Here is a 27173-nt window from a genome sequence, read left to right on the forward strand (position 1 = left end):
TTCAGTCTTAATTTATTAACGAATAATAAAGTGAAAGAAGGACATAGGAGAATTCTTTTTGCAAAACCAGCAGGTACTTCGCCAATAGGGAACACGAACGGTGACGACTCAAGGATGACAGTGAGCGCATAGTCAGGAGCACAATCTATTTGGCAACATCTAGATGGAACCCATAATGATGAACAACAGCCACACGTCATGCGTGACGTAACCACTAACGGACCCTACCACTATAACGTTACACGTGGGTGGTGGTCCCAACCACCATAACAATCACTATACAATAGTGGCGTGATCTCTTTCCCTTCTTTCATTTCTCTTTTCTTCCTTCACTAACTTTACGGGTACTATTGTACTAAAATACGTTGACTACTTAACGACTACTTAACAACGGGTGGCGTGATCTCTTTCCCGTCTATCATTTCCTTAACGTTACTGTCGTACTAAATACAAGGATTCTGAGAAGCTGAAAGCGGCTGTGAAACTGTAAAATCAAGTAGGGCCAAACTACGGCCATGGATATATCTTCAAAAGACAACCGACAATGAATAATCTCATGTCTCATGGACATGTTTTTTTGGTCATATTCCTAAAGTGCACAATAACTGTGTTACTCTATTTTTTCCGCGTCGAAGTCAGTCACCTTGTGGTGACCAGGTCCTTAACTAACGTTACTAGTATAGAAATCTCCATAGGCCCGAAAATGTGTTCTAAAATCGGCCCCGATTGGTAAAAAAACAAACTCCGAACCGATACGTAGAATTTTTCGTACTACTTTATATAACGCGTCATAGGCGGGAGGTCGCGGATGAATACTGTGTTCTGCGACCTCGAACGCTTCACATAACCAGAGGTCTTATAGTATTATTCCTCGCTCGGACGTTTGAAAAATGGCGCTGAAGATCACAGAAGACTGGGTGCGGGAGAGGGTCGAGCTGAACCACGACAAACTCGGTAAGTCTCGCTCTGGGGACTCATCAGATGATATATGGGAACTACTAGTATATAAACCTCCGTAGTTCATCGGGAACGGTAGTAAGTTTGTGCAGTGATAAATTTCCCTTCCTCGCCTAAACTGGTGGTGTCAACACTCCTACCCGGCTGAAACAACTCTTACTCTGCTCTACTCTGCAGTCTATAAACAACGACCTATTAAAGTTACGAGATGTACAAAATCAAACTTTGTAGTGGATCTGCACGGGGTGTCCTGGCAACGCTTTACGATAAACTCTGTAAAGCTGCAAATTATAGATAAATTTATATTTATATATATTTATTTATATTATTATATCACTGGGCTGGAGTGCAACAATTAGAAGCGTTTCAACTACACAATAACATAATGTTATGTAATTTACATGCCATCAGAAGCAAATTAAAAGCTCTGGAACATAATGGCCTTGACATTCAGCTGACTTGGGTTCCAGGACACATGTTGTATGGGGATCACTGGCAATGAAATTGCTGATACAGAAGCTAAACGTGCAGCAAATATGCCAAAATAACACTTCGTGGACCAGACATCAAGCCACGAAACAAATAGAAGCTCAAGCACATGAGCACTGGAACAGAAGAACAAAGCTCAACATGAAAAGCGAATATATGCAGAACATTGCCACAAACATGAAATGAAAAGGCTTGACGCTAGGTTGCAGGAGCACATGTAGGTCACCATTAATCAGCTAGTGAGTGGCCATACCTATCTCTAGGCTTACCGAAAAACGGGAGAAACCCCAAAGTTTCACCTGATTGTACTACCTGCGGCACACCTGAAACCACCAATCACTACCTGTTTAACTGTGCACGTTACGAGATTGCAAGACAATGCTTGCTGCAAGAAGCTGAAAATGCATACGAGACTTGTACAAATTGCATTTTCCCAATCCCATTTTTCACAGATTATCTGAATGAGCATTGCATTGATGAACCAAGAGACAATTTTCCTGGAGACTTCTCATCAAAAACTACTGTACCAAGAGACACTTAGCACCAAGAGTCCATGTCTAGCGAAATATTAGACGTTATACAAGGACAACAACAACATAAATTCAGAAAGGTTGGCAACTAGGGATAGTACCGGTACGGCGGTACAAAACCGTTTTTTCTTATTGTAACAGGTCCGGAAAAACGGATTGAAAAAATCGGTGGACCGGATATTGGACCGATTAGAAAATAAACAGATTATGTGATCAGAAATTCACGCGTTTTGGGCCTTACCGGTTGACGAAAAGAACGAGCGCGAATCTGGTAGAGTTTATAGTAATCTCTACAAAGCCTTCCAGTCAATCGTACAGAGGCAGTTAGTCTTGCAGGATTTTAGAACACTCCACAAAATATACTATTTGTAGCGAAATGTACCTTTGTTATGAGTATTGTCCAGTCACATGCTCTCACATACTGAATCAGGGAATCAGTACTGAATCCTCTGGACCTGAACCGAACCTGGGCCTGAATTTTCTGTACCGCTACCCACCCCTACTGGCAACGCTGCACGCTAATTAATTCTAAGGAGCGGTGGCAGCAAATTTTTTATTTGGCAGCAAAATATTGCTGACCACGCCCGTAGCCAGGATTTTTCTTGGGGGGTTCTTTTACTATCTGAGGGGCCAACAAGCGCCGCAGGCTCCTAGCGGGGTCGGGGGGATGCATAAAATTTTTTCACGACCTAGTAGATGTCTGTTCTTCATGACTCCAGCATACAGAGTATATTCTGGGATTGAGTACAAACACAGATAAATTTTCATGCTATTTCTGTATTATTTTGCACAGAGGATGTGCGTTCTTTGTCACTACCTGGTACATACCATGAGAAGATCACAGAGCTGGGGACAGCATTGGAAGGTTTTAGCAGATTGAAACACCTGGACCTATCCCGGAATGCCTTGCACAGCCTGGAAGGACTTACCCTACTGAGAATGTTGGAGAAACTCAACTTGTATCCTTTTAGTACTACTGTACAACATTTTCACTCCCCTGGGCACAAAGTCCCGCGAGGGGCATTGCCCAGTATTACGTAGATGTAGATGTAGATGAACAATTTACCTCTGTGAAAATTCAAGCGTCTCAGACGGCGAAACGCCGTTTGCGACAACCGTCCAAGGCGTCTTAAATTATTGGGACGCTTTGGACGGTTACGGCGGCGGACGGCATGGGACGGGCTTTTGAACGCCCGACGAAACGTCCAAGACGGTTCGAACGGCATAACAAACGCTTGGACGCGTCTAGATTGGCACTTTAGACGCGTCCGGTCGGACGTTCGGGACGTCCGAGACGGCGTCTGAAAGCGGGCAGCCGGACGCTCCCGCGCTCCGTCGGGCGGGCCCCCCGCTGGGAACAGACGTCTCTGCGGACGGACCAGACGCCGATTGCGACGGACGTAAATGACGTAATCCAGGCTGCTGGGACGGATCGGACGCCGGTTGCGACGGGCATAAACGGCGTAATCCAGGCCGCTGGTACGGGCGGTAGCCTCCACCACGCCTTCCCACGGGGGGTACAGATCGTAAAATTCGACAGAAAATGGAATGAAAGGCCAAGAGGCTGTCATCGCTATATTATTAAAGGTTAATATCTGGGCCAAACTCCTAGCAAAATATTTTTTCTTCAAGACACAGTTTTAGTTAGTCAGGCAGTACGGTAGAAACTCATAACGGGCCGGTGCATTTAATTTGGAACGTGCGTAGACGGCTGCCCGGACGCCGTTTCTGACGCCGTCCGGTCACGGCTATAATTTTATGGCCTGTTGGGACAAGCGTTGCCACATACCAAACAAACAAATATTCAGCCAGGCAGTGAATTGTAGAAGACCACCCACCACCGGGCCGTCAGGTTTAGCTAAAATCAAACACAACTTGAACAAATTTCTTCGTAAATTGTTTACACGTACTCCGCGGCGTTTAATCAACTTTGCTACATGTACGAAATTCAATCCGGCCTTCAATCGTGTCCGCGGCTTTTTGTGCCGCCGTGCCGACACGTTACATCAGAATGGACGAGCCCACATAACATCAAGGGTAAATACAGGACGTTTGAAATTTTCTATCGTAAATTTTAATTGCACCAGTATTTGCTAAAGACTGGATATATAAATGTGAAATAACGTTAAATTTTCTACAAAGATCATAAGTCATTTTTTTTTATTTCGAGGTAGCGAAATAAAGTCTTCCGTTTCATAAGTTCCTAACCCCAAGTAGTTGGAAGAGCCGACTAAGATTTTGATTGGCACCGGCAAAATCGGTAGGTGCTATCTCATTATCTGTTGTCTAAATCTACATTTTAACAGCATTATCATTCTTAATAGAAACAACAGATATTTTTTACAAGTATTCTACAACGTGTTCATAATTCTTTTTATTTTGTGGCATCAAAACAAGATCCTAAATTTTATCATTTCTTCGCGTATGTGGGGAGGGCACCCGTAACAACAAGTCGTCGGTAAACTTTGCAACAGATGATTGTACAAAAAATTAGAATAAAATGCGAAGTATTCACTTACCGGCGCCTGCAAAGTATCGACAATCAGCTAACGGAAGAACCGCTGCTTCTTTTGACGTCTGTCACATCTGTGATTTCTGCTGTCCAAGGTTTGCTGCTTCGAGTAAGTAGTATAATTTTTCCCCCTTGTCGGCGCACGACAAATAATTTTTGTACATTCTTTTTAGTATAAATGACGGATACAGTCATCGCCGTAAACCCAACCTCAACACAATGTCGTACAAACATCAGCTGCTACGTCTAGACGTGAAGTCCTTGGTCCAAAAGTGCGCAAAATTTAACAAACGGACATGAAATCCACAGAAATAGTCACCTTCTGAACATAAGTCCTGCAACCGCCGGAGTGTTCAACGGTCTGAAATTCGAATTCACCCGCTGAAATTGGCGCATGTGCAGAAGTTAAAACGTCATGTTTCCCGTGGGGATCATAAGAAAAGACGCAGCCGTCTGCCGGCGTCGGGTGACTAAGTATTTTATAGCCCCATCAGTGGCCGTCTCCGACGGCAATGGAAGGTCCTTCAGTCGTTCGGGCGTTCACCATAAAAACTGACAGAACGGCACGGACGCTCACGATGTGTCCGCGGCCGTTTCGGACGGCAATGAACGCGTCCAGAACGTCTGAAACGCGCTCGGACGCCATTGGACGCTTGTAGATGCCGTCCGGGCAGTTTCGGACGCTTGAATTTTCACAGAGGATTAGTCTTTGAGTAACAGTAATACCTCCACCAAAAGATACGTACTCGTACAGTTTTCTTAAAATTAAATTTCCTGTCTTATCTTGTCTCAGTATATATGCAAGTAAGGCTGTGGTTGTACCTATGTATAATTGCCTTTGCCAAGGAGGTTATGTTTTCAGTCATGCCACGTAGAACTCTAGGAGCTGCTGTGGGTTACTAGAATTACTGGAATCAAATTACTAGAAAGAAGCAAGAGACATGGCAGTGTTCGAAATACCCATCTGCAATCTGCAATTTGCAGAAGGATTTTCAAGATTGCAGAAGAAAAATTAAACAATCTGCAATTTTGCAGAATTAAAAAAAATCAGTATTAGGATTCAATGGTTATATATGTTAGCAAACTAGTGGTATTCTCACCCCTACAAGACAACATTGGCTCCTGTATGTTGTCTTGACATTGTCTTGATTTTGTTTCCTATTGGACTATCTAAAGTTGTCTTCACCTCCTTTGCATATCAATTCATAGTTTAAAGGTATAAAACCTGCTCTTCAATAGATCTGCTCAGTGTCACTGACAAAAGGTGGATGCTGCCTGAAACATTTGCTTCCAAAAATCAGATCCAGTTGCTTTTTGGTGTACCTTTATTAAAGTATGGTGTGTGGAAGTGATAATAACATGCATTAATGAATTGATTTGTATGCTGTTGGATAAAAGACCTATGGTGGTATCAGGGAATGCTAACTTCCATATCAAGAAGAGAAGGATCATCTTTGAAGACTGAAATTAGAAATAGAGTGAGAGAATAAAGCACTACAGTAATGCTAATTGCATTCCAAAACTAGACATGGTTTAAATGCAAGGCATTATTTGATTGAGATGGATGTTTGGAACCATGTGTGTTTGCAGAAAATATTTTTGAATTGCAGAAGAAAGTTTTGACAATCTGCAATATTGCAGAACACCGGAAAAATGTATTTCGACCACTGCACGGTTTGAAAGAGATGTGCACCTCTTAAATTTAAGTAATAACCTAATAATAAAACTTAAAGCTATCAAATTCTTAAACAAGTACCATGACAGACATTTTTATTATCTTTCTTAACACTTAGATGTCAAGAATATGATGTATAATACTAATATACTTTGATATACAGAAATCTTTATTGACGCGAAAAAAGTACAGCGACTTTCGTAAGGTCTACATGTATGAGTACTATAACAACTACTTACTACTTACAAATAAATTGTGTTGGTTTAGGATTATAACATTGGCTATCCTCCTTCAGAACTAGAGGGGAGTGCTTTGTAGACAGTGAGAAAGAGATGTGACAGTGATTGGAAAATGGCGATATAGAATTAACATTCATATATTGTATATCGGTTCAGATCCAAGATGGCCGCATCCTTGGATCCTGCTGCACATGGGATGTGTATCCATCTTAATCCTTTGTGTGGAGGGTCTCTTGTAGGCCAATTTTAGTGTTATTGGAAGTAGATGACAGGGTTTAATGTGTCCTTATGTTCATTTTTTGTTTTGTTTAGGCCTAGGAAAAAAAATGTTGTGTTTCCTGTTTCAGTCCTGAAAAAAATAGGGTCGGTAGGTAGGGATCATCTTTTTTTTGTTTTTGTTTTTTTGTAGACTTTGGTCTAAACTCAAGTGATACAATACAGCTTTATGCACAACATCACAAGGAACATGGTACCTTGGCCAGAAGCATTATTTTATAAGCTGGGAGCAACCCTTCTGTCTGGAGTTGTGGTGATTTGCTTCAAATCATCCGGTTGGAGGCCTGGCGAACCTCCGTATGAGCCACACAGTGATTTACATCGAATGGGAGACCTGGCGCATCCCCATCTTGTAATTAGCCAACAAAAGGGTATGTCATCCCGTAAGGGGCGGTATAACCCCGTTGTGTGTAAACATGTGCGATCACGTCGACCGAAGATGATGATGATTTATAAGCTGGGAAAGTGTGGTGGTGTCCATGTTAATACATATAATATATCTATCCATACACTTTTGTTACATAGAAAAGTACATGTACATTATATGCTTCTGATGCCATCTTGCTGGCTCATAATCTTCATCATCTGCTTTAGGGAAAGCTAACCTATATATGTAAGGATAAAAAATGACAAAAAATTCCTAAAGTTTGTAAAAAATTTTGTAAAAATTGGGCATAGGTTCCCCGCTATGACCCCTCACCGGGGCCAACGGTGCCTTCAAGCTCAACAAGTGGAACAGTATACACAACCCCGAGTCATGTATTTCCTGCTTGGAACTTGAGGCAAGTACATTTTGTAACCATGAAAAATGTAGAAAACATTGGGCAAAGCATCCTAACTTAACTTTTATCACCTTGATAGTTAGAAAAAATAGGATCAAAATCTTTCAAAAAAGAAGACACAAAAAGTGAAAACATTGGAAAAGCATCCTCATTTAACTTTCATCATCTTGATCATGTTAGTTAATAAAAATAAAATAAAAAGCTTCTACTGTATTTCTTTTTACGGAAATATAGCTTATTTTGTATTAGAATAATTTCTAGAATCTACTTTAACTACAACAACAACAACAAATTTCATCTAAGTTTGCCTGTAGAAATAAAAAACATTGCTGGAATTATTGGCCCTCTGTGTTGATAAAAATCCATACATCCAAGGCTCTAAATACATTTCATGGCCAACTGGTGCAGATAAAAAAAATACAAATACTTGCACTCCCAAAAAAATACATGCACAACCAAAAGTGCTATACCATAAACCATATATTAATCATCCCCTTGTTGTTACATGTACAATTGTTTGTTAGCAAAAAAAATAAATGCAATTCAATAAAACCTCCTTGGAAAAAACCCACATGCAATCTTCAGTACAAGAGCTGTCAAGCCTGCACTTTTACAAAAACAAGATAGGGGGCGCTGCTGCACAAACCAGGCTCCACAAACAAGCTAAAATGGCGGCCCGCTTTGTTTACTTTAAGGTCTCGTTCCGGTATTACTCCGCCGGTGGACACTCAAACGTATTCCCTCCGAAATATGAATGGGGCCCCAAAGTGGTGTGTTTATGTAGATGATAAATTGCCTTTTATCACCCCCATGTCATATCGAAGGATTTGAGATGAAAGGTTGTGTACTTCTGATAGGATCGGGTGGAAAAGTTTCGGCATTCGGGCGATTCTCGGACGTGTACGTTTGTTTGTCCTGAGTAATGCGACAAGCGGTTCACTAGAGGAAAGTCCCTCTTGCGGTTAGCATATAAGGTGCAGTTATAGATGTTATAAAAATCGATCCATCGGTCAGATTTTGGGGAAATTTTTTTTATTGAGTACTGGATAAGTGCTTTTGCAATAGAAATTAAAACATTTCCAGTAGAACTGATTCTTAATTGGATTTTCGCCCATTAAAGTTGCATATTTAAGCACTGTTTTCTATGAGTGAACAAAAGTCCGGTATGAGACCTTAATCTTGGACGGCTTTCGGGCGAATTTTCGCATTACGGGCACACCAAAACATGTTAACTATGGAGGTACAAGAGTGAAAAAGTATTGGTTATTTATTCAGTTGTTTGTTTGGGTGCCGATTTCTGTGTTTCTGTTGCAAATTTAATGTATGTTTGAGCACATGCTCCTGAGCCATGCTTCTGAACTTCTGCTACGTTACGTGTCCGTGTGTATCTCATATTTACGATGATTTATGTGTTCCTAATTATGTTAACTGTGATTTATGAAGCAAACAGAGGCAACCGATTCTATAACGATGCATCACTCGAAAGCTCCTTGCACAAATTCTCACATGGAAAATTTATGTCTGCCGGCCGACGACCCAAAAAAAAGTTTAGGGTCGGCATGTTTTTCTAGGGTCGGTCGGGAAACAGGAAACACAACATTTTTTTTCCTAGGCCTTACATAGTTAGACTGCATGACATGCCAATATCCAACAGCCTTTCTGCCCCCCTCCCACTCTTGTTTATATATATTTTTATTGACTTTTTCTTCAATTACTTTGGCCCATCAACAATTTCTATAACCCACTTTAGCAGTTTTCCGTCCCTCTTCGACAAGGGACAGGATCTGGCAGCCCTCGACCCCTCCCCCTACTCAGGGTTGCCGAGTTGGTCAGACAGGGGTCATCAGCTGAAGTGGAAGCAGCCTGTCTAAGGGACGAGCTCCCCGATACAAAGCTCCTACCTGACCTGGGGTAGCTTCATCACGGCAGCTGGCAATAAACTGACAGACTGGTGTGATGGATGATGTGATAGCCCAGTTAGTGCTGTTACAGGTTGGCGTCAGGAAGGATATCCGGCCGTAAAAAAAAAAAAAAAACCCTATCCAAACCGAAATGGAAAGTTCTTCATACAGTTAAAGGCACAGGCAGTGCCAGTAGCAGTCACCGACGAGCAGCCGGTATTGTCGCGGGCCTCGCTGACTTGCGGGTGCGGAAGGTAGGGTCCGGCCATCGAGGCAAACCATGAAGTTGAAGCCCAGAGCTGGACTCACTGGACAGATCAGCCGCATGGAAGCACAGTGTGAATGAAGACTATTCCGACTGCTGCCTACCCCTGTGACAGGGATCCCAGCAGCAGTATAATCAAAAATGGATACGACGATGGATACGACAGTTAACATCGACCATTGAGTGATGCAGCAATCCACAACTTGAACCTGGTGACATGTAAAATCATCTTTTAGATCCCCCGCGAATCTGCCATCCAAGATGGTCAAATCAGCCGACGAGCACAATTCTATAAGGCGTTTACTGTAATTGTAAATACTTTAAAATCTCTATAATTCCTTTTCTTTGTATCTTAAGCATCTTTTGTCAGGGGGTCATCCGAAGAATCAATACTAGAATAGGTTTCCAAAACAGATCCTGTTCTAGCATTGAAATCCCCCAGGATGATTATATCACCAAGATTGGAGAATTTACAGATATCAATGGACAATGTATCAAATGGGTCAACTTGTATGGAATTTGAGGATTAGGGAGGGATGTAAATGTTGCAAAGGAATAAGTCTTTTTCGAGTCCAAAGAATTTTTTGTCAAGTTTGCACCAAATGCTGTCGACTGAACTACTCTAATTTTTTAATCCCCTTTCTGAGCGAACTTTTGAAAATAGTCGCAACCCCACCCGAATTACGTTTTGCCCGCTTATTTCTACTTCGATTACTACTGAACAAACTATACCCTGGGAACTGAAAATCTACATGTCTGCCCAGGTTTCTTGTATACAAACAATATCGTTATTCCTAAAGTAATTACAAAACTCTACATCGCTAAACTTATTCCTAACACTACCTTGAATATTCCAACTTGAGAAAACTAGCGTAGATTTTTTCTCCATGCTCTTGAAAATAAAGATATTGAAGGTGTATTATAGCTATTCAGGCTATCAAACATGTCAATTATGAATAGTAATCTTACACAATGGAGTCTCTCTAAATGAGCGGCACATGGTCCTTATAATTTACTAGTAGTTATAGGGTTAAATGCAAAAATTCATAAAGGTATTACCTTGATGGTCGTGTGGAATCATATGAGCTTGAAGACAAGAATGTTCCAAACTTTACGGAGTCGGTTTCCTAGCTGTCTCCACTGTGGGCAGGGATGTCCGAACTTGCCAGCTTTCAACCAGGCGGGCCTAGCGACTTGTTCCTGCTTCTCTTTGTTGGTCCATGCTGGCCGGGAACTCCGATGTTAGCTCCTTTCGACGAGCCAGGTGCAGCTTGTCCGGTTCCTCTTGGTTATGGTTCTTGATGTTGATATTGAGTGTGAAGTTACATTGTATCATTTAATCCCCTCTTGTTCGAGGTTGTACTGACTGAGTCATGCTATTGTCCAGATCATTGGAACCATAAACCTATTTGGGTGCCGTCGTCGTATCCATTTTTGATTATACTGCTGCTGGGATCCCTGTCACAGGGGTAGGCAGCAGTCGGAATAGTCTTCACACTGTGCTTCCATGCTGCTGGTCCGTCCAGTGAGTCCAGCTCTGGGCTTCAACTCCATGGTTTGCCTCGATGGCCGGACCCTACCTTCCGCACCCGCAAGTCAGCGAGGCCCGCGACAATACCGGCTGCTCGTCGGTGACTGCTACCGGCACTGCCTGTGCCTTTATCTGTATGAAGACGTTCCATTTCGGTTTGGATAGGGTTTTTTTTACGGCCGGATATCCTTCCTGACGCCAACCTGTAACCGCACTAACTGGGCTATCAGTATCACATCATCCATCACACCAGTCTGTCAGTTTATCGCCAGCTGCCGCAATGAAGCTACCCCAGGTCAGGTAGGAGCTTTGTATCGGGGAGCTCATCCCTTAGACAGGCTGCTTCCACTTCAGCTGATGACCCCTGTCTGGCCAACTCGGTAACCCTGAGTAGGGGGAGGGGTCGAGGGCTGCCAGATCCTGTCCCTTATCGAAGAGGGACGGAAAACTGCTAAAGTGGGTTATAGAAATGTTGATGGGCCAAAGTAATTGAAGAAAAAGTCAGTAAAAATATATATAAACAAGAGTGGGAGGGGGGCAGAAAGGCTGTTGGATATTGGCATGTCATGCGGTCTAACTATGTAAACAAAACAAAAAATGAACATAAGGACACATTAAACCCTGTCATCTACATCCAATAACACTAAAATTGGCCTACAAGAGACCCTCCACACAGAAGATTAAGATGGATACACATCCCATGTGCAGCAGGATCCAAGGATGCGGCCATCTTGGATCTGACCCTTGACCCTTTTTTTTAAAACTGTGCACCCACAGAAAATAATTGGGTGCACAGCTCCAATTTTGGGTGCACCTGGGTGCACATGCACCCGGTATTTCGAGCCCCGGTGAAGTTATTTGTTCAACCTTTCTTGCATAATCCATGACAAACATTTATGACACAGCAGTTAAAGTTAAAGGTAAAAGTTACCATAACATCATTAATTTTCCAGTATCTAGCACTCCTCAGATTTCTGGCTTGTACTTTCAGATGTATTAATAAGTAGTTTGGGGAGTTCAGCGTACATGTACATGTACGTCAGGTCTTTCTTTGTGCAGTATTGGTCCCATTTTACATGTACATGTATGTCGTGAGCACATCACAACATCCTCATATAGCAATTGTCTAGTTTCTCAATTTTAACTCAATTTTCAGAGGTGCCCACTGCATAAATCCAGTTGGCAAAAAAAAAAAGAGTCCAACTAGAGTTCGGCGACCTCCATGAATATTTAGAGCTTTTGTTAATTTCATGCAAATGACTTAATATTAACATGATTAATGCATGGTGTTGTTCATCATTGACAAACGTACAGTAAACATGTCACAAGTAAAATTCCCAATTCAGATCATTAATCATTAAGTTGTTTTGCAATTTTTGCATAAATTATGCAAATAAGTTCATCATTTTCATATTTGATATCTGCATATGTTCCACTGATTATAATTAACAAGTGTTATTTATCGAAGTCCAGTTATTGCAAACAATGGAATTATACAATCTACTCACTAATTATGCAAATTAAGTCCTCATTTGTATAAAATGCATATCATTATGAACATCTTTGCCCAAGCTACCTGCATACCTAAAATGCAGGCAATCCGTCGTTCCTTTCTGCAGTTATCCTCTTTGGAGTGTCTTGACAAAAACAGTTCTACAATTAATTGTTAGGCGACTGAAACTTGCCCCACTTTGTCATGACGCTTAAAGCTATCTACCACCCAAATTTCACGACCATATCACATCCGGGACAAGAGATACATTGAAAAAACTGCTATGATAGAATATTCTCATTAATTATGCAAATGTAATCCTATTTTGCATAATTAGTATTTTATCTTGTACAACATTGTCTAAGGTTCCTACATACCAAAAATCATGAAAATCCGCTGTTCCCTTCTTGAGTAATCCTCGTCAGAAGTTTTTGACAAAAATGCCCCTGCTATCCTTAAACTAGACGCTAGGGGGCCCAAACTTATGTCATTTCTTTCTGAGCACAAGAGCTATCTAATACTCAAAAATCGTGACCATAGCATGTTCAGAACACCGAGATAGCAAAACCGGAAGTTGCGCTGCAGTATCAAGGGGAGCCGCTAGGGGGTCCACAATCTAATCATTTCCAGCTTTTATCACACACTACCAACACACTAAGTATGAAACCAATCCACCCAACCGTTCATGAGTTATCTTGTTTACAAACACACAGACAGACAAACGCAGGGTAAAATATAACCTCCATGACATTTCATGGAGGTAATTACTAATATGTTTGAAAAAAACTACCGTTATGATGCCCAGAGATGGCACTGCTTCTATACAACAAATGTACTCTGGTAATGTCCATCATGTGGGAAGGATTTTAACTCATATCGTAAAAGCATGACTCTATATTGTAAGTTGTATGTATGATATGTTGGTTAAGTCCTTGAGCAAGAACCAGATATTATAACAACATTGCCACCTTGAAGGAGTTGTTCCGCCTAAGGAGCAATCAACAGCTGCAGGAGTTGGATCTACGGCTTAATCCTGTGGCAAAAAATGAGCCAGACTATAGATTATTTGTGGTGCACATGCTCCCCAACCTAAGGAGACTAGGTAAGTCACGTCATGTACCAACATTACGCGTGGCTATATCAATCATTTTCGGTAGATTTGACTTTGGTAGGGTCAGTTGAATGTTGAGATGATCGAGACAATGTTACTTGGTGAGAAAAATTAGTGGGTGCTGAAATCATGTGTAACTTATTGCTCGTAGTCATGATCAGTTGATCAACATTTTCTCTATAGTTAGTGGCCACATTTCTCCAGTCCCTTGAGTGGCCGCTATAGACATGTGCAGGTTTGACTGTATAAGAATTAACTCATGGGAGGAATTTTAAATTTGTACTTGGTGAGAAAGATTAGTGGGTACTGAAATCATGTCAAACTTATTGTTCGTGGTCAATTGATCAACATTTTCTTTATATTGGCCACCTGTCTATAGTGACCACATTTGTCCAGTCCCTTGCATGGCCACTATAGACAGGTTTGACTCTACTATACAAATAAACTCATGGGAGGAATTTTGGTTTGTTTTTGACCAAATATGTCACAATAGCATTTATTGATATACAGTTTTGACCTCATACAGTGGTTTAGTATGTTCCACTGAGATATTTTGTGGGCTTTGACTGTATGATTTGCATTGTACAGATGACAGGCCTGTCCGTGACACAGAGAGAAAGGCAGCCCTCTTGCATTTCAGTTCAGAACAGGTAGGTGACACTGTACAATTTGATTGCGATTGCTTTAATTTTTTTATTCCAAGTGGCCAGACCATGTTTTAAGGGGGGATTGAATTACTAGTTAGTCAATGCAAGGATGTTATATGTAATCAGTGACATTATTTCATACAAATGTATAAAGTCCTTGGTCAATGCATTGGTAAAATTACTAAAATTGAAGTCTTATTTGAATCATGAAGAGTTTAGGATAATACAGTCAAACCTGCCCGAGCGACCACCTGTTCTCAGCGACCACCTGGCCATTTCGACCGCTTTTTCTCGGTCCCGATTTTTTTTCCCATTGACGTAAGCATTAAGCGACCTTTTCTCAACGACCACCTGGCCAACGCGACCGCGACCGGCCAAAATTGGACCCATAACGACCGGTTTTCATCGATTTTTTCTGATAACTAGGCCACACCAATTTAATTTGTTGGTTCTCGGAATCGCCGCTTCTATTTTTCCCAATTTCAAAAAAAAAAAAAAAATTTGAAATTGCCCCATGAGGTGCCAGTAATGAATTTGCTGGACAAACTTCGGCTCAGCTAAACAGAACTTCTGAAACAAGTACTGGACATGCAAAAACAACTATCACCTGCTTATGTTTTCCTTTGTGTTGTAAATCATCGAAAACCACCATTAGATCGTGAAATTTGTGCTGGAAATGACGAAAAATCGTTGCCGGCAGACCAAAATGGCCGTCTAAGGCAGCATGTGGTAGCCAGTCACAAGTATGTAAATTTCATGCAAATGAGGAGTACACTAACGCCTCTAGCGGTATTTGTTGAAACTGCAGCTTTCACAAAGAGAATAATACAATATAATTGTACAATAAAGGTCTTCATTCATTCATTCAATAATGAAGTCACAAGTATGTAAATGAGTTGCAATTTCATGCAAATGAGGAGTACACTTTTTGTTTAAACTGCCTGAACTGCAGCTTTCACAAAGAGAATGATGTTTCAGGCACTCTTTTATTTTTTTGGGTGAAATTAAGTCATTTTCTTGTTGTTGTTGTTGCTAACTTACATTAGACATTATACTATGCTGAAAAAGTTTTTCAACCTTTTTAAAAGTTTTTTAATGTTGTTAATGATTTACTATGATGATTTATTACAACTGTTAAGCTTTAATCAATACTGTATACTTCTGTAATACTGATTGCACATTATTTTGCATTTGTATTGTTGAAATTACATGTAAAATGTATGCCTACATGCAAATTTTTCATGTAATTGTAACTGGATAAGTATTCTGCCACACATATACCATGGTTTCAGGTCTGGAATTACCAACCTGAAACTCTGGACCTGAATCCAGACTTGTTGCAAGTTTTTTTTTTTTTTTTTTTTTTTCGCCCTGTCGCTCCAACTTTTTTCTGAAAAAATCCGAGAACCAACAAATAAAATTGGTATGGCCCTATCGCGATTTTGAGCCGAAATCGGCCAGTTTGCGTCGGATTTTGACTGCCATAACGATGTTATGTTTAGAATAAAGATGGCGTCGGTCAATGGGGCATTCTACTGTAATATGGGAAGACATTTCGAAAGTCCAAATTTAGTTGTTACAGAAGTTTTTTAATCTTTATCATTATAAAGTGAACGCATGCTGAAACGTATAGTCTAAGGCCTCATTCCTTTTTAAGAAAGATCTGTGTAGCTCATTCCTTTTTAAGAAAGATCTGTGTGAGTGCTTTTGTCCAACCAATGGTCCAACTGTACTGCACATTCGTCCGTGGGTAAGTAGGCTATCGGGACGTACCGGGCATCTCCGCAGGCATCGAATTCGAAAGGCACATCGTAGTTATTTCAGATACGGCGATCAAGAACAGGCGATCAAGAACGCAGCGACGCATAAAGGCTTGTATGGTAACTATGGTAACTAACAGCATCAAAGGTCCGTTACTGTCTAAAACGTTAGTGTACAAATGTTGAGCAGTTCTCTTCTTGTTATGAATAACGTTGACGCCTTGCTGTTCTCCAGAGAGAAATTGTATAGCCAACTAAATGTGTATATCACTGGTCCATCTAACGATCGTAGACGAAGAACTGCAACATTTACAGCACGTACTTTATTGTATGGTAGAAATCCGATTTATAGAAAGTAACATTATATTTTTTTAGACTAGAGTAGGTCGAGTAGACTGTCTTTTTAACCTCCTTCACTTGAGTAGAGTTTCTCTGGTGCAGGTAGGAACGTCCTGATCCAATTTGTCCAATTTCTGTTCATTTACAGTATTAAAATTCACCAGGCTTACTGATGATTATTACTTACGTTTTTGCGTGCGTGTGCGTGTTGTGAGACCTCGCTTACTTACTTCTTTGCGTGCGTGTGCTTGCTATTTGCCATTAAACACAGCGGAAACCAGTTATACTACACATCTGGCATGTTTTGAGTCGATACTCTTCTCAGCGACCACCTGTCCAAATCGACCGATTTTTCCCGGTCCCCCGGATGGTCGTCTTGGGCAGGTTTGACTGTACTACAAATGCGAGGCCTTTAATGAGCTAAGTTCTGTAAGATCCCAACCAAATTGTATTTAGTATTCATGCTTTTTATTTGTCCAGTACATTATGATGAAGGTTACTACATAGACTGGCAATAAGATACATCTGTCAGGATAATAGATGTCCAAGCAACTGGATAGGTTTCTGTAAATGATGAGACTTTTCAGGTAAAATCCATCTGTCAGATAGACACCATTAATAATGTTTCCTTTCTAGGCTAGTACTGCTGTGATTGTACTTGTACTTTTTGCTGTTTTTTCTTTTTGCCATTTCTAGGCAGTAGACTTTGCAGAGCAGATTGTGCAGAGCGGAAGTGCAGATGTTACAACAACAAGGTACATGTACACTTTACATTACAGTATAAATGGATCAGGGCAAGCAAAAATATTTTCTTAACGTTTATGTATGTAAAGATATACTAGTATATTCTTGACATCTAAGTGTTAGAAATATAATAAAGATGCCTGTCATGCATATGGTACTTGTTTAAATATTTGCTAGCTTGTAGATCTAAGTAAGTTTTATTATTAGGTTATTACTTAGATTTAAGTAGTGTATGCAAAAATTTTTTGGTGCACCCAATTTTTCAAGCTGGGTGCACCAGTGCATCTAATCCCTAAAATGAATTTCGAGTCCTGAGTTCCATGACCCCAAACCTATGCCAAATGATTTAACAATTTCCAACTGATATATTATGTGTGGTTAATTATGCAAATAAGGTCCTCAATTTTGCATGAATTATGAAAGTTGTCTGTTGATCATCTCCTCTATAGCTAGCTACCCAAATAGAAGAAAACAATCTTGAGAAAGAAGGCCATGCTTATTTTTTGGTCATCTATGCAAATAAGGTCTTCATTTGAATAATTTATATTAAACAATGTTATGATCGTCATGTTTCTTCCAAATATCACAAGCATGATATTCCTGTCATTTACATGTATCACTATGTAATTATAGCATTCTGTCCTCAATTATGCAAATTAGCATAAGCATAGCATTTGCATAATTTTCCATCTATCAATGTTCCTCTCAACATTCCAATAGTCCTATCATGGAAGGGAGCAAGTGTATGAAATTTCCTATTTTGCAAATCAGATTATAATGTGCTAAATTAGCATCTAATGATCAAACATTCATACCCAAAAACAATCAATCCATCAACCCCTTCCTTAGTTGTTCTCAAATGATATTAACTGCTTCGAGTGAAGTATTTCTAATTGATAATGCAAAAAATGCATTTGTATAGATTGGCTCTCTGTTGCTCATCTTGTCATCCCAAATATCACAAATTGTTCAAAGCATGAAAATCATATTCCAGCGAAGAATGCTATTGTAGCATTTCCTAAAATATTGTGTATGTGACCCTGATCTCATTAATTATGCAAATGTACTCCTATTTTGCATAATTAGTAGTTTATTTTATACAACATTGTCAAAGGTACCTACATAATCCGAGTACATACCAAAAATGCAAATCCATTGTTCCCTTCGTGAGTTATCCACTTCAGAAGTTTTTGCTTTTTTTTGTACAAAAATGCCCCTGCTATCCCTAAACTTAAGCTGCTAGGCCAAAAAAATCATGACCATAGCTTGTTCAGAACACAAGATAGCAAAACTGGAAGTTACACTGCAGTACCAAGGGAAGCCACTAGGGGGCCCTAAATCTAATCATTTCCAGCTTTTCTCACACCCTACCAACACACCAAGTGTGAAACCAATCCACCCAGCCGTTCTTGAGTTATTATTGTTGACAGACACAGACAAATGCTAATGAAAATATAACCTCCATGATATTTCATGATATAATGAGTTAGATTTAAGCTAGAAACATCAAAGATTAATTCATCACAATGTATCAAGACTTCCCATTGTTGCCCAGATATTGGCAGTGTCAGAAAAACCATATGAATTGGGCCATGGATATTGTCCTTATATTTGATTGATTGGAACCACCCGCATGTACATTTTGTAATACTGTAAATGCATTTAAATTTGTGGGGATTTAATTTCGCGGTAGCGGGAAAAAGGACCTTTTGGGTGGTTTTAAGTTTATTTATTTATTTGTTCAGCTGTTTACAAACAGCCAGGGTTGCCCAACTAGCAAGGGGCTATTGCCAAGGGCTAACCCTGGGAGGAAAAGTACATGTTACATATTATATACAATCACTAACATTAGCTTAGAAACAATAATAGTTACAAGTTTACATCATATATTACATGTATACAATCTGTACACAGTCACATATCAGGAGGTAGTACAAATTCTGACATTAAGCAACAGAGAATGGATCTCCGAGGGAGAACCAGGCTTTGGCTGTGAAGGATGATAATGTGGTAGCTGTTTGTGTTTCAAGTGGAAGATTGTTCCATAACTGAGTGGCTCTGTGGAAGAAGGTTCTCTGGGTTTATACACTTTTGGGAATTGGTATTGACAGGTTGTTTCCGTTTCTGAGGGGGTATCTAGATTGAATGGCTGATGACCTGGAAGTGGGTACGAGGTTGCAGAGGTGAGATGGGCAGTGTCCATTCGTCAGTTTGAAGAGGGCAGTCAGAGTGTGAAAGTTACGACGGAAGCTGAGCGATGGAAGGCCCAGTTGAGAGTAGACGGTACGGTAGGAAGGATAAGGAAGTCCACCTATCATTCTACCCACCCGGTACTGAACAGAGAGTTTCTTATCCCGTTTGGTGAGGCCAGACCAAACGATATCTGCGTACTCGAGCACTAGTCTTGTCAGGGTTTTGTACAGCTGTAGCAGTATACTTTGGGGTATTTTCTTCCTAAGGGCGCAAAGCATGCCGGCAGTCTGTCTTGCCTTGCTAGTTGTCGCTTCGAAGTGGAGAGACCAACTAAGTCTGTAGGTAATGGTCACGCCTAGGTGTTTGTGGTTGTGAACAACTTGGAGAGTAGTTCCTGCTAGGGTGACTGTGGGGATCAGTTGTGGGAGAGGACAGGTCGTAAGATACATAACATTTCTCCCTGTTAGATTCAAGTTTCCAGTCTTGTAACCAGTCAGCTACAGTAGCAAGATCCTTGTTTAGTTTAAGTTTTAAGTTCGCGGTATATAGCATGCACTGTAGTCTCTTACTGCCATGGAAAAATGTTTGCGGTCATTTTAAGTTCGCGGTGAAGCGGCCATCGTGAAAACCATGAACATTAAACCACCGCGAAAGTTTCTGCATTTACAGTAGCTGGTACCTATTAGTTATATTAACATTGATATTTTTTTTGCCTAACATGTGTAGGCCTACACATCCAAGGACGGAGTATTTGAGAGGATTGTACAAGTACTCCAAAGGTCAGTATGTAATAAGTATGTACAACAAGTACTTGTGTGAAAATGCTGTAATAGGCCATTGCAAGTAATTTAAAGTTTATGGATGACATCCTTTGCACACTATATCTAGTTAATCTTACAGGTGAAGAAATATGCCTTGAAAGAATAGAAGTGATAAAACATGGTATTACTATAATCAATTGTTCGCAGGTATCAGTACTCAGTATCATAAGGGACTTGATGATATTTACCGGAGGGGGGGCTGGTGCAAAGTGGGTCTGGTAAAAAACTTTCCATGGCCCATCCTTCTGATTCACATATTTATCGGATGCACTTAGTCAAATTAAAGCGGCCTCAGCACTGTTTTCAGGTGCTGAATGGCTCTGTTCCAGTGCTGAAACTTCTGCACTGGATTTACCAGTGCTTGCATGGGGGACGGTGACACTTCGGCACTGGAACTGGTGCTTTGCTATGAAATCTTCAGCACTGGAAAACAAGTGCTGATGTCTTTTCAGCACTGGAACGTTCTTTAAACCAGTGCTGACATCTTTATTTTCCAGCACCGGAATTTCCCTGTGAATTTCCCTGTGCTGAGAGTGTTACTAGACATCAATTCGAATTAAGCCACTTCATGTGAAACAAGTGCTTTTAAAAAAAGCTGGCGTTTCGTCTACGTTTATGAGTGTGAACTGTCTTTTTCTTGAAGTAAAATCTGTTAGAAAAAGTCACTCAAGGGCTGTTGCGTCTATAAGAAAAATTGTTATTTTGGAAAGGAGTACTGTTTAATAGCTGGTCTTGGCTTACAACTTTATTTTAAATGTACAATAAGTTCATTATAAAATCTATCAATATATTCAGGTACTTATGTACACTTGAAAAAGCACCATCAGCACTGTGACAAGATTCTATCTAAATTGACTATCAAATGTCAAACCAATTAACAGCTACCTCATCTCTATTATACTGGTTTCCGCATTTACAACATTTCTTCCTTGTTTTCCTGGATAATTTTGCTAATATTCATGAAAATTTCCATACTTCTGTGTCGAGCGGTGTGACTTTCCACATCCGTGTTGTCTGAAAACTTCTGAATGAAGTCGATACTGAACAATGGAGCATTTGCTGCTGTAAGAAAGGATTGCTGTTTTTGATGGAGTTTCATGCAAACAACATCAAGAGCCTCTGTTTACATCATGAATAGTAGTTTAGTGGCGAGTGTTTTGCGAGAATCATCTTAACGCGCATAGGAGCCGCTGCACGATATTTTCCATTACCATGAACAGAAAAATTCGAATGCCGGGTTTGGAATCTATGAAGTCCTTTTCATAAGACAAAGGCCTTGCATATATGAAATGAATACTAAAATTTAAAAAAATGATATATAAAAATATAATATCAATAAATAAATAGAATATTTATTTATTATCTTCAATATTTAAAAAGAAAAAAAAATCCACTCTCGGTTTCGAACCAGGGACTTTCGGATCCGATGGCCTATGACTTTACCGATTGAGCTAAGTTGTTACGTGTATTGTATGTGAGTGTAGTCGATACTTAAGAATGGAGCATTTGCTACTGTAAGAAAGTATCGCTGTTTTTGATGGAGTTTCATGCAAACAACATCAAGAGCCTCTGTTTACATCATGAATAGTAGTTTAGTGGCGAGTGTTTTGCGAGAATCATCTTACCGCGCATGGAATATTTATATATTATCTTCAATATTTAAAAAGAAAAAAATCCACTCTCGGTTTCGAACCAGGGCCTTTCGGATCCGAAGGCATATGACCTTACCGATTGAGCTAAGTTGTCACGTATATTGTACATGAGTGTACATTATGCTTTAAACCCACTACATAGTACTATTTATGTCGATTTTCGGTCGCTTTCTTGATAAAATCATTTTCTTTCTTGTGCAATCTTGTGGAACAGATGTTATATGGCCATTTTCTAGGATATTGAAGTCCGAAACCACAATGCAATGGTATTTCCAAACAGTTGTAGCGCTAGCAGTTGCATGCGGTCGTGTTGAACCAACCCAAGCACCAAGCATGCATCCATGCATCCATCCATGCATCGAAGCAAGCACTGAAGGTAAAACCCAATACATTGCGTTTCGTCGCCAGAGGGCGACGAAACGCAAAAACAAAAAAAAAACAGAAGTTGTGTATTTGAAAGTGGATAATGTAGAGTGTGATTGATGGCCCTCCCCCCAGGCCAAAAAATTTTTAATGGCCCTTCCCCCCCAGTGCACCAGCCCTCCCTCCCCTGGTAAATATCATCAAGTCCCTGAACAAGACTTTTATTCCTGTATTCAGTCATAAGTAAGTGACACTGACCTCCACACTGACACATTAGAATCATTCAGCAAAATAAGATGAGCATTTCAATGACAAAAAAAACAACTAAGAATACCACAACAGTACATCTAGGGCTGCAATTATATAGGGTTGCAATTGATATCAGGTACAGTGCTGGTAATTCATGGTCTGGTATTTGGGACCTGTACCAAATAGATTTCCACGGTACAGTGCCGGTACATCGTTTGATATTAATTTACACCAAGTAACGTTATAATGCTTATTTTATGACTGAAGATGAGTAAATCCTATTACCAAGACTAATTTGGCACTCGGAAAGACATACATTGTAGCCTTTAAACTGTTTTTAGTTTTCATTTCCAAAGTTAGCCTCATGGCCTCATGAGGACACCAAACACGACTTAAGTGACACCAACTGACAACTTGACTGATACGCAACAGATCTTTTAGGTAGGGAGTGAGGCCGTAGTGAAGCCTGCCGTGGAGGCAATAAAAATCGTACGACAACAGAGAAATTTTGAACATGTTCAAAATTCATTTCTGCTCTATTGTTCGTCATACATGTAGGACGCTAGCCGATGGATAGTTTACCTGAGAATGAAATAGGTACCCTCTTAAGATCCCATTGTACAATGACCTGTGATGTTTGTGACCACAACTTCATAAGTTTAAACTAATGTGGCCGATTCTTTGTACATTGTAATTGTATGATTGATTGACTGCTCATGAAATTCCCATTGTGTTAAATAGTGAATGTGACCTACACGTAGGCTTTAGTGGTAAATGATTGGAAATTTACAGTATTGGTGAACATTATGAAGTACATGTATAAAGTATGCATTGACATTTTCAGCTCTTCACGATGATGACAACGAGGTGTTGGACTTGATGGTTCGGACTGATTGGCAGCCTGGACAACCTGTAGGGATAACTGGCTCTGGTGCCAAAACAGCTGACAGTTATGACTACACCAGACAAGGTGGGCTACTTCAATCAGCTCTTTACAAAATGTTAACACCAGGATTTGCATATTGGAATTCACCCAGGCATGGGGTTTAGTTTGATCCTGATTCCCAATCATGGTATGAATGGCTTGAATCTGGCTCTGAGGAGGATTCATTCTGATCTGCCAAATCCACTCAATAATTCATGCCCAGGCACATCATCATCAAATTATTGTTGCCAATACTAACCAGGAATGTTAACCTTCATTATTTGTAGAGAAGCGTCTGATGTCCCAACAGACCCCTGATAATGGAAAGGACTATCATATCCTCAGCTCTACTTACCCCACCAGCTTGGATGTCCAACCTATCTCTCAGCCTACCATCTTACAGTCTCAAGGACAGCCAAGCCAACCTTCTGCTGCAGGTAAAGATTGTCTGAACATTGTACAATCATGATACTTGACAAAGGTACAATATAGCAGCTTTTAAGGGGATTGTCCAAAATGTTTTGACCTCTGAGCCAGGTACTGTTTTTTTAGTCAAATTTAGGTGATAATAATTTTCATCCTTTTTAGGTAGACTCAATCAGCAAGATTGAGATAACTCTTTGAGGCAATTTGAGACCTAAAAATCTTGGTGGCATTCTTATCCAGGATAAACTCAGTTAACGCTACATGTGGTCCTTCTTGATCAATAAGAGACATGTGAATTCAACAGAGTTGTTCAAAACCTTACATAATGGCCATGGTCCATGAGATACGCGACCTGCGTATAGCGTTCAGCCTGGCAGCAGAATGCCACCAAGTTTTTCAGCAGACCATTCATAACGGTCAATAGTGTTCTATTCACTGCTAGCTGTAAATCTGGAACAGACAATAAACTGCGCATATATATCCTTTTGCGCATACATATCCAGTGGTACTATCAGCTGCTGATATGCCCACTATCAGGATGAAGTGAACGAATGTTAGTTTGTGCGAAGTTGTACAGAGTTACAATCATTTCCTAATGGCTTTGAGGCTACATTGGGATTCAGGGGTGTCTTCAAATAATGTATAAGATGACGTAACGGCAAAGAACATTAATCCAACGCATTGTTTATCCGACACTTTTCAGAACCCATCTGTCAGTCAAAAACTAGCTCCGGTATGCAAATTCTTTTGAGTGCTTTACAAAACCAGTAAGGTATACGACTTAAAACCTTGTAAGTTTGAGCTCACAAAGATCGCACGCTGCAGCGGCAAGTTAATCGATCTTCCGGTATGTTTTCATGCCGTTAATCAAGCCGTGGGAGGGGGGCAGCGATCGTAATTTCAAGCAATTCTACTTTTCGTCCTCACATTACACATTTATCATCACAGTAAATTTAGCAAAAAATTAATAAATTGTCTATCCAAGACATCCAACATGCCTTGAAGTGTCCCTGTTTCATGTACAGTGCCAGGCTTTGCTATATTAATTCAGCAGCCTTCCGAACATGCGCCATTTTGACAGCATGTCCCTTCACCCCTGTTATCAAAGTGCTCACATCCAAAGTCAGCAAGACGGATCTCACCGGCGAAAGCAGCAGACCCGACATGGGGACGTACTGTAGGGAGTTTGTAGTGTGTTTTGCGGGTATATTTTGGGGGAGCCATTCACAAACAACATATTTACCGCCATTTGCTTACCAAACAACGGATGAAAAGTTTCATAGAATGTCATAACCTTGTAGTGGAACAACAGAATGGATTTGCCGCTGTTTGATCATGAGTGATTCCGGGCCATGTTTTGATTGTGGCTATCAGCAGTTTACCGACATGCCGATTTGCCAATTAAACCTTGAGTAAGTGGCTGCCAATTGATACAAATTTGTCATTGTAAATATAAAAATCCATTGATAAACAGCCTTGTCATATCATTGTGACGAATTTAAGTTCCACTGGGAATAGAATCCCAGGGGACTTGCTATCAGTTACACTTTCTTTCAAGTGTTATTTTCTCCAGACACTAGGGAAAGTGGGAGACCAATGCAAGTGTACTAAGGGCAGGGGGAACCACAGTAAACAATTGCACTAAACAGTTTCCAAATTGCTCAAAAGTCCGCTTGTTTTTTCATGGTTCAGTGCTGAATATGCTGGAATGTGTCGGATTTGCTGTTACATGTATTTTAACTTTGGACTTTGGGCACCTAGGGAGGCAGGTGTACAAAGTTGTTCAAAGTTGCGTTACGTCATCTAACTTTGGACAGTGGCTAGGGTAGGGTGACAGATGTAAAAAGTTGTCCAAAGTTATGTTATGTACATAGTTATCAAAAGCTTGACAAAGACGAATTTACAAGACGAATAGAGAAATTTTATTGAGTATGCCGCAGCAAGTTGTCTCCCAAATCGTAATGCCGGCTTTGGCGGCCTGTAGCAGGTGGGCGTCTCTTTATGGTGCCGACATGCCTGGGACCTCCCACAATATTGCTTTCTTTTCCTCCTTATAACACTGTAATTTCATACATTTTGCCGGTATCGTGCCTTTACACAGGCAGTTATTGGCCTAATTGTACCACTTATGCACGCATCTGCAATTATTTGTTGACTATGTTTGACAATTTTTCGTGGAATTATCCGGCATTGGTGACTTTTGTCGTGTAGATAGCGATGTCACTAACAATGTAGTGAATGGGAGCCAGTTTGGGATTTGGGGATTCCGTGTAATTGACCGAAGTGACACTGTGCGATTATCCAACGTGCAATTAACTCACCGGGCTTCTACTGTAACATAAACAATACAAATAAGACGAGTAGCTATACAACAAATCCGAGAAGTACAATGTCTTAAAAGCGAATTGAAGTAAACTTTAAAGCCTACAATTTTTGAAAGTCCGATTATATGCTGGAACTAATAGACTTCATTCAATAATATGATCATTGCTGGTATTTACTGGCTTGGAGAAGTGAGCCATCCTGGGGGATGTGCCGCCGCCACTGACCTGTCCCTACTTTTCAATGTGGCATAGGATTCTGAACCATTACAAGTTATGTTCACAATTTCATGACAGAAAGTAACATTTTATTGGGTGTCCCACTTCTCATTTCACTACTGAGTGGCATGCAAATGAAAAGAGTAACCTTTAATTTACACGTAGTGAGGTAGAGTATCACCAAGTATACATAGTGGCGCTGACGAATTTAAGTTTAAAAACAAAATAAGGCTTTTAAAAAATGTAAACAAATTGGGTGTGATACACTGACCACACACTACACGAGCTGAGTGCAGATGAAAAGAAGGCATTTTTCTTGATTTGAATTTACCAAGGTTTCTGTTCTTCTGTAGGACAAGTTCCTTCATCACCCCCCAAGTCCATATTGAACACCTCAGGGGGCAGTCTATCAAGAGACCCAGGTATTTACCAGCCCAGGGACAGGGGCAGGGTGAAGTTTGCAGATGAGGTGGTCCATAGTGCTGCTGATCCAAACCTCAAGTTTGCAGACGAGCTGGAAGCCTACACCAAGTTCACATCACAGGGTCTTTTCACACCTGCACCAGGTTAGGACCTGCATGTACATGTATATCTACAGTTAATACATAAAGTTCAGAAACTTCATTTTGATGACTTAATGATGAATCCTGATGACTTTATAAAGAGTATCATATATTATTGGAAAGCTTATATATCACATGGATTTCCATGATCTTCTGTATGGCAGTAGCTTAAGATGCATTTCATTTCATTT

The 27173-nt window shown here is 40.4% G+C and overlaps 1 protein-coding gene across 1 annotated transcript in view; it reads left to right on the forward strand.

The window, feature by feature from the left end:
• The first annotated feature begins 785 nt into the window (after nt 1–785).
• LOC118417234 (centrosomal protein of 72 kDa-like) overlaps nt 786–27173 on the forward strand; it is a 43592-nt gene continuing 17204 nt past the window's right edge. Inside the window, exons 1-9 of the mRNA XM_035822699.1 lie at nt 786–954; nt 2770–2935; nt 13597–13751; nt 14349–14410; nt 17203–17261; nt 20170–20222; nt 23373–23498; nt 23741–23890; nt 26773–26985. Coding sequence (XP_035678592.1) covers nt 891–954; nt 2770–2935; nt 13597–13751; nt 14349–14410; nt 17203–17261; nt 20170–20222; nt 23373–23498; nt 23741–23890; nt 26773–26985 — 1048 coding nt within the window. The 5' untranslated portion in view covers nt 786–890. The remainder of the gene's footprint in view (nt 955–2769; nt 2936–13596; nt 13752–14348; nt 14411–17202; nt 17262–20169; nt 20223–23372; nt 23499–23740; nt 23891–26772; nt 26986–27173) is intronic.

Source organism: Branchiostoma floridae, chromosome 6 (genome assembly GCF_000003815.2).
Source record: "Branchiostoma floridae strain S238N-H82 chromosome 6, Bfl_VNyyK, whole genome shotgun sequence".
Lineage (NCBI taxonomy): Eukaryota > Metazoa > Chordata > Leptocardii > Amphioxiformes > Branchiostomatidae > Branchiostoma > Branchiostoma floridae.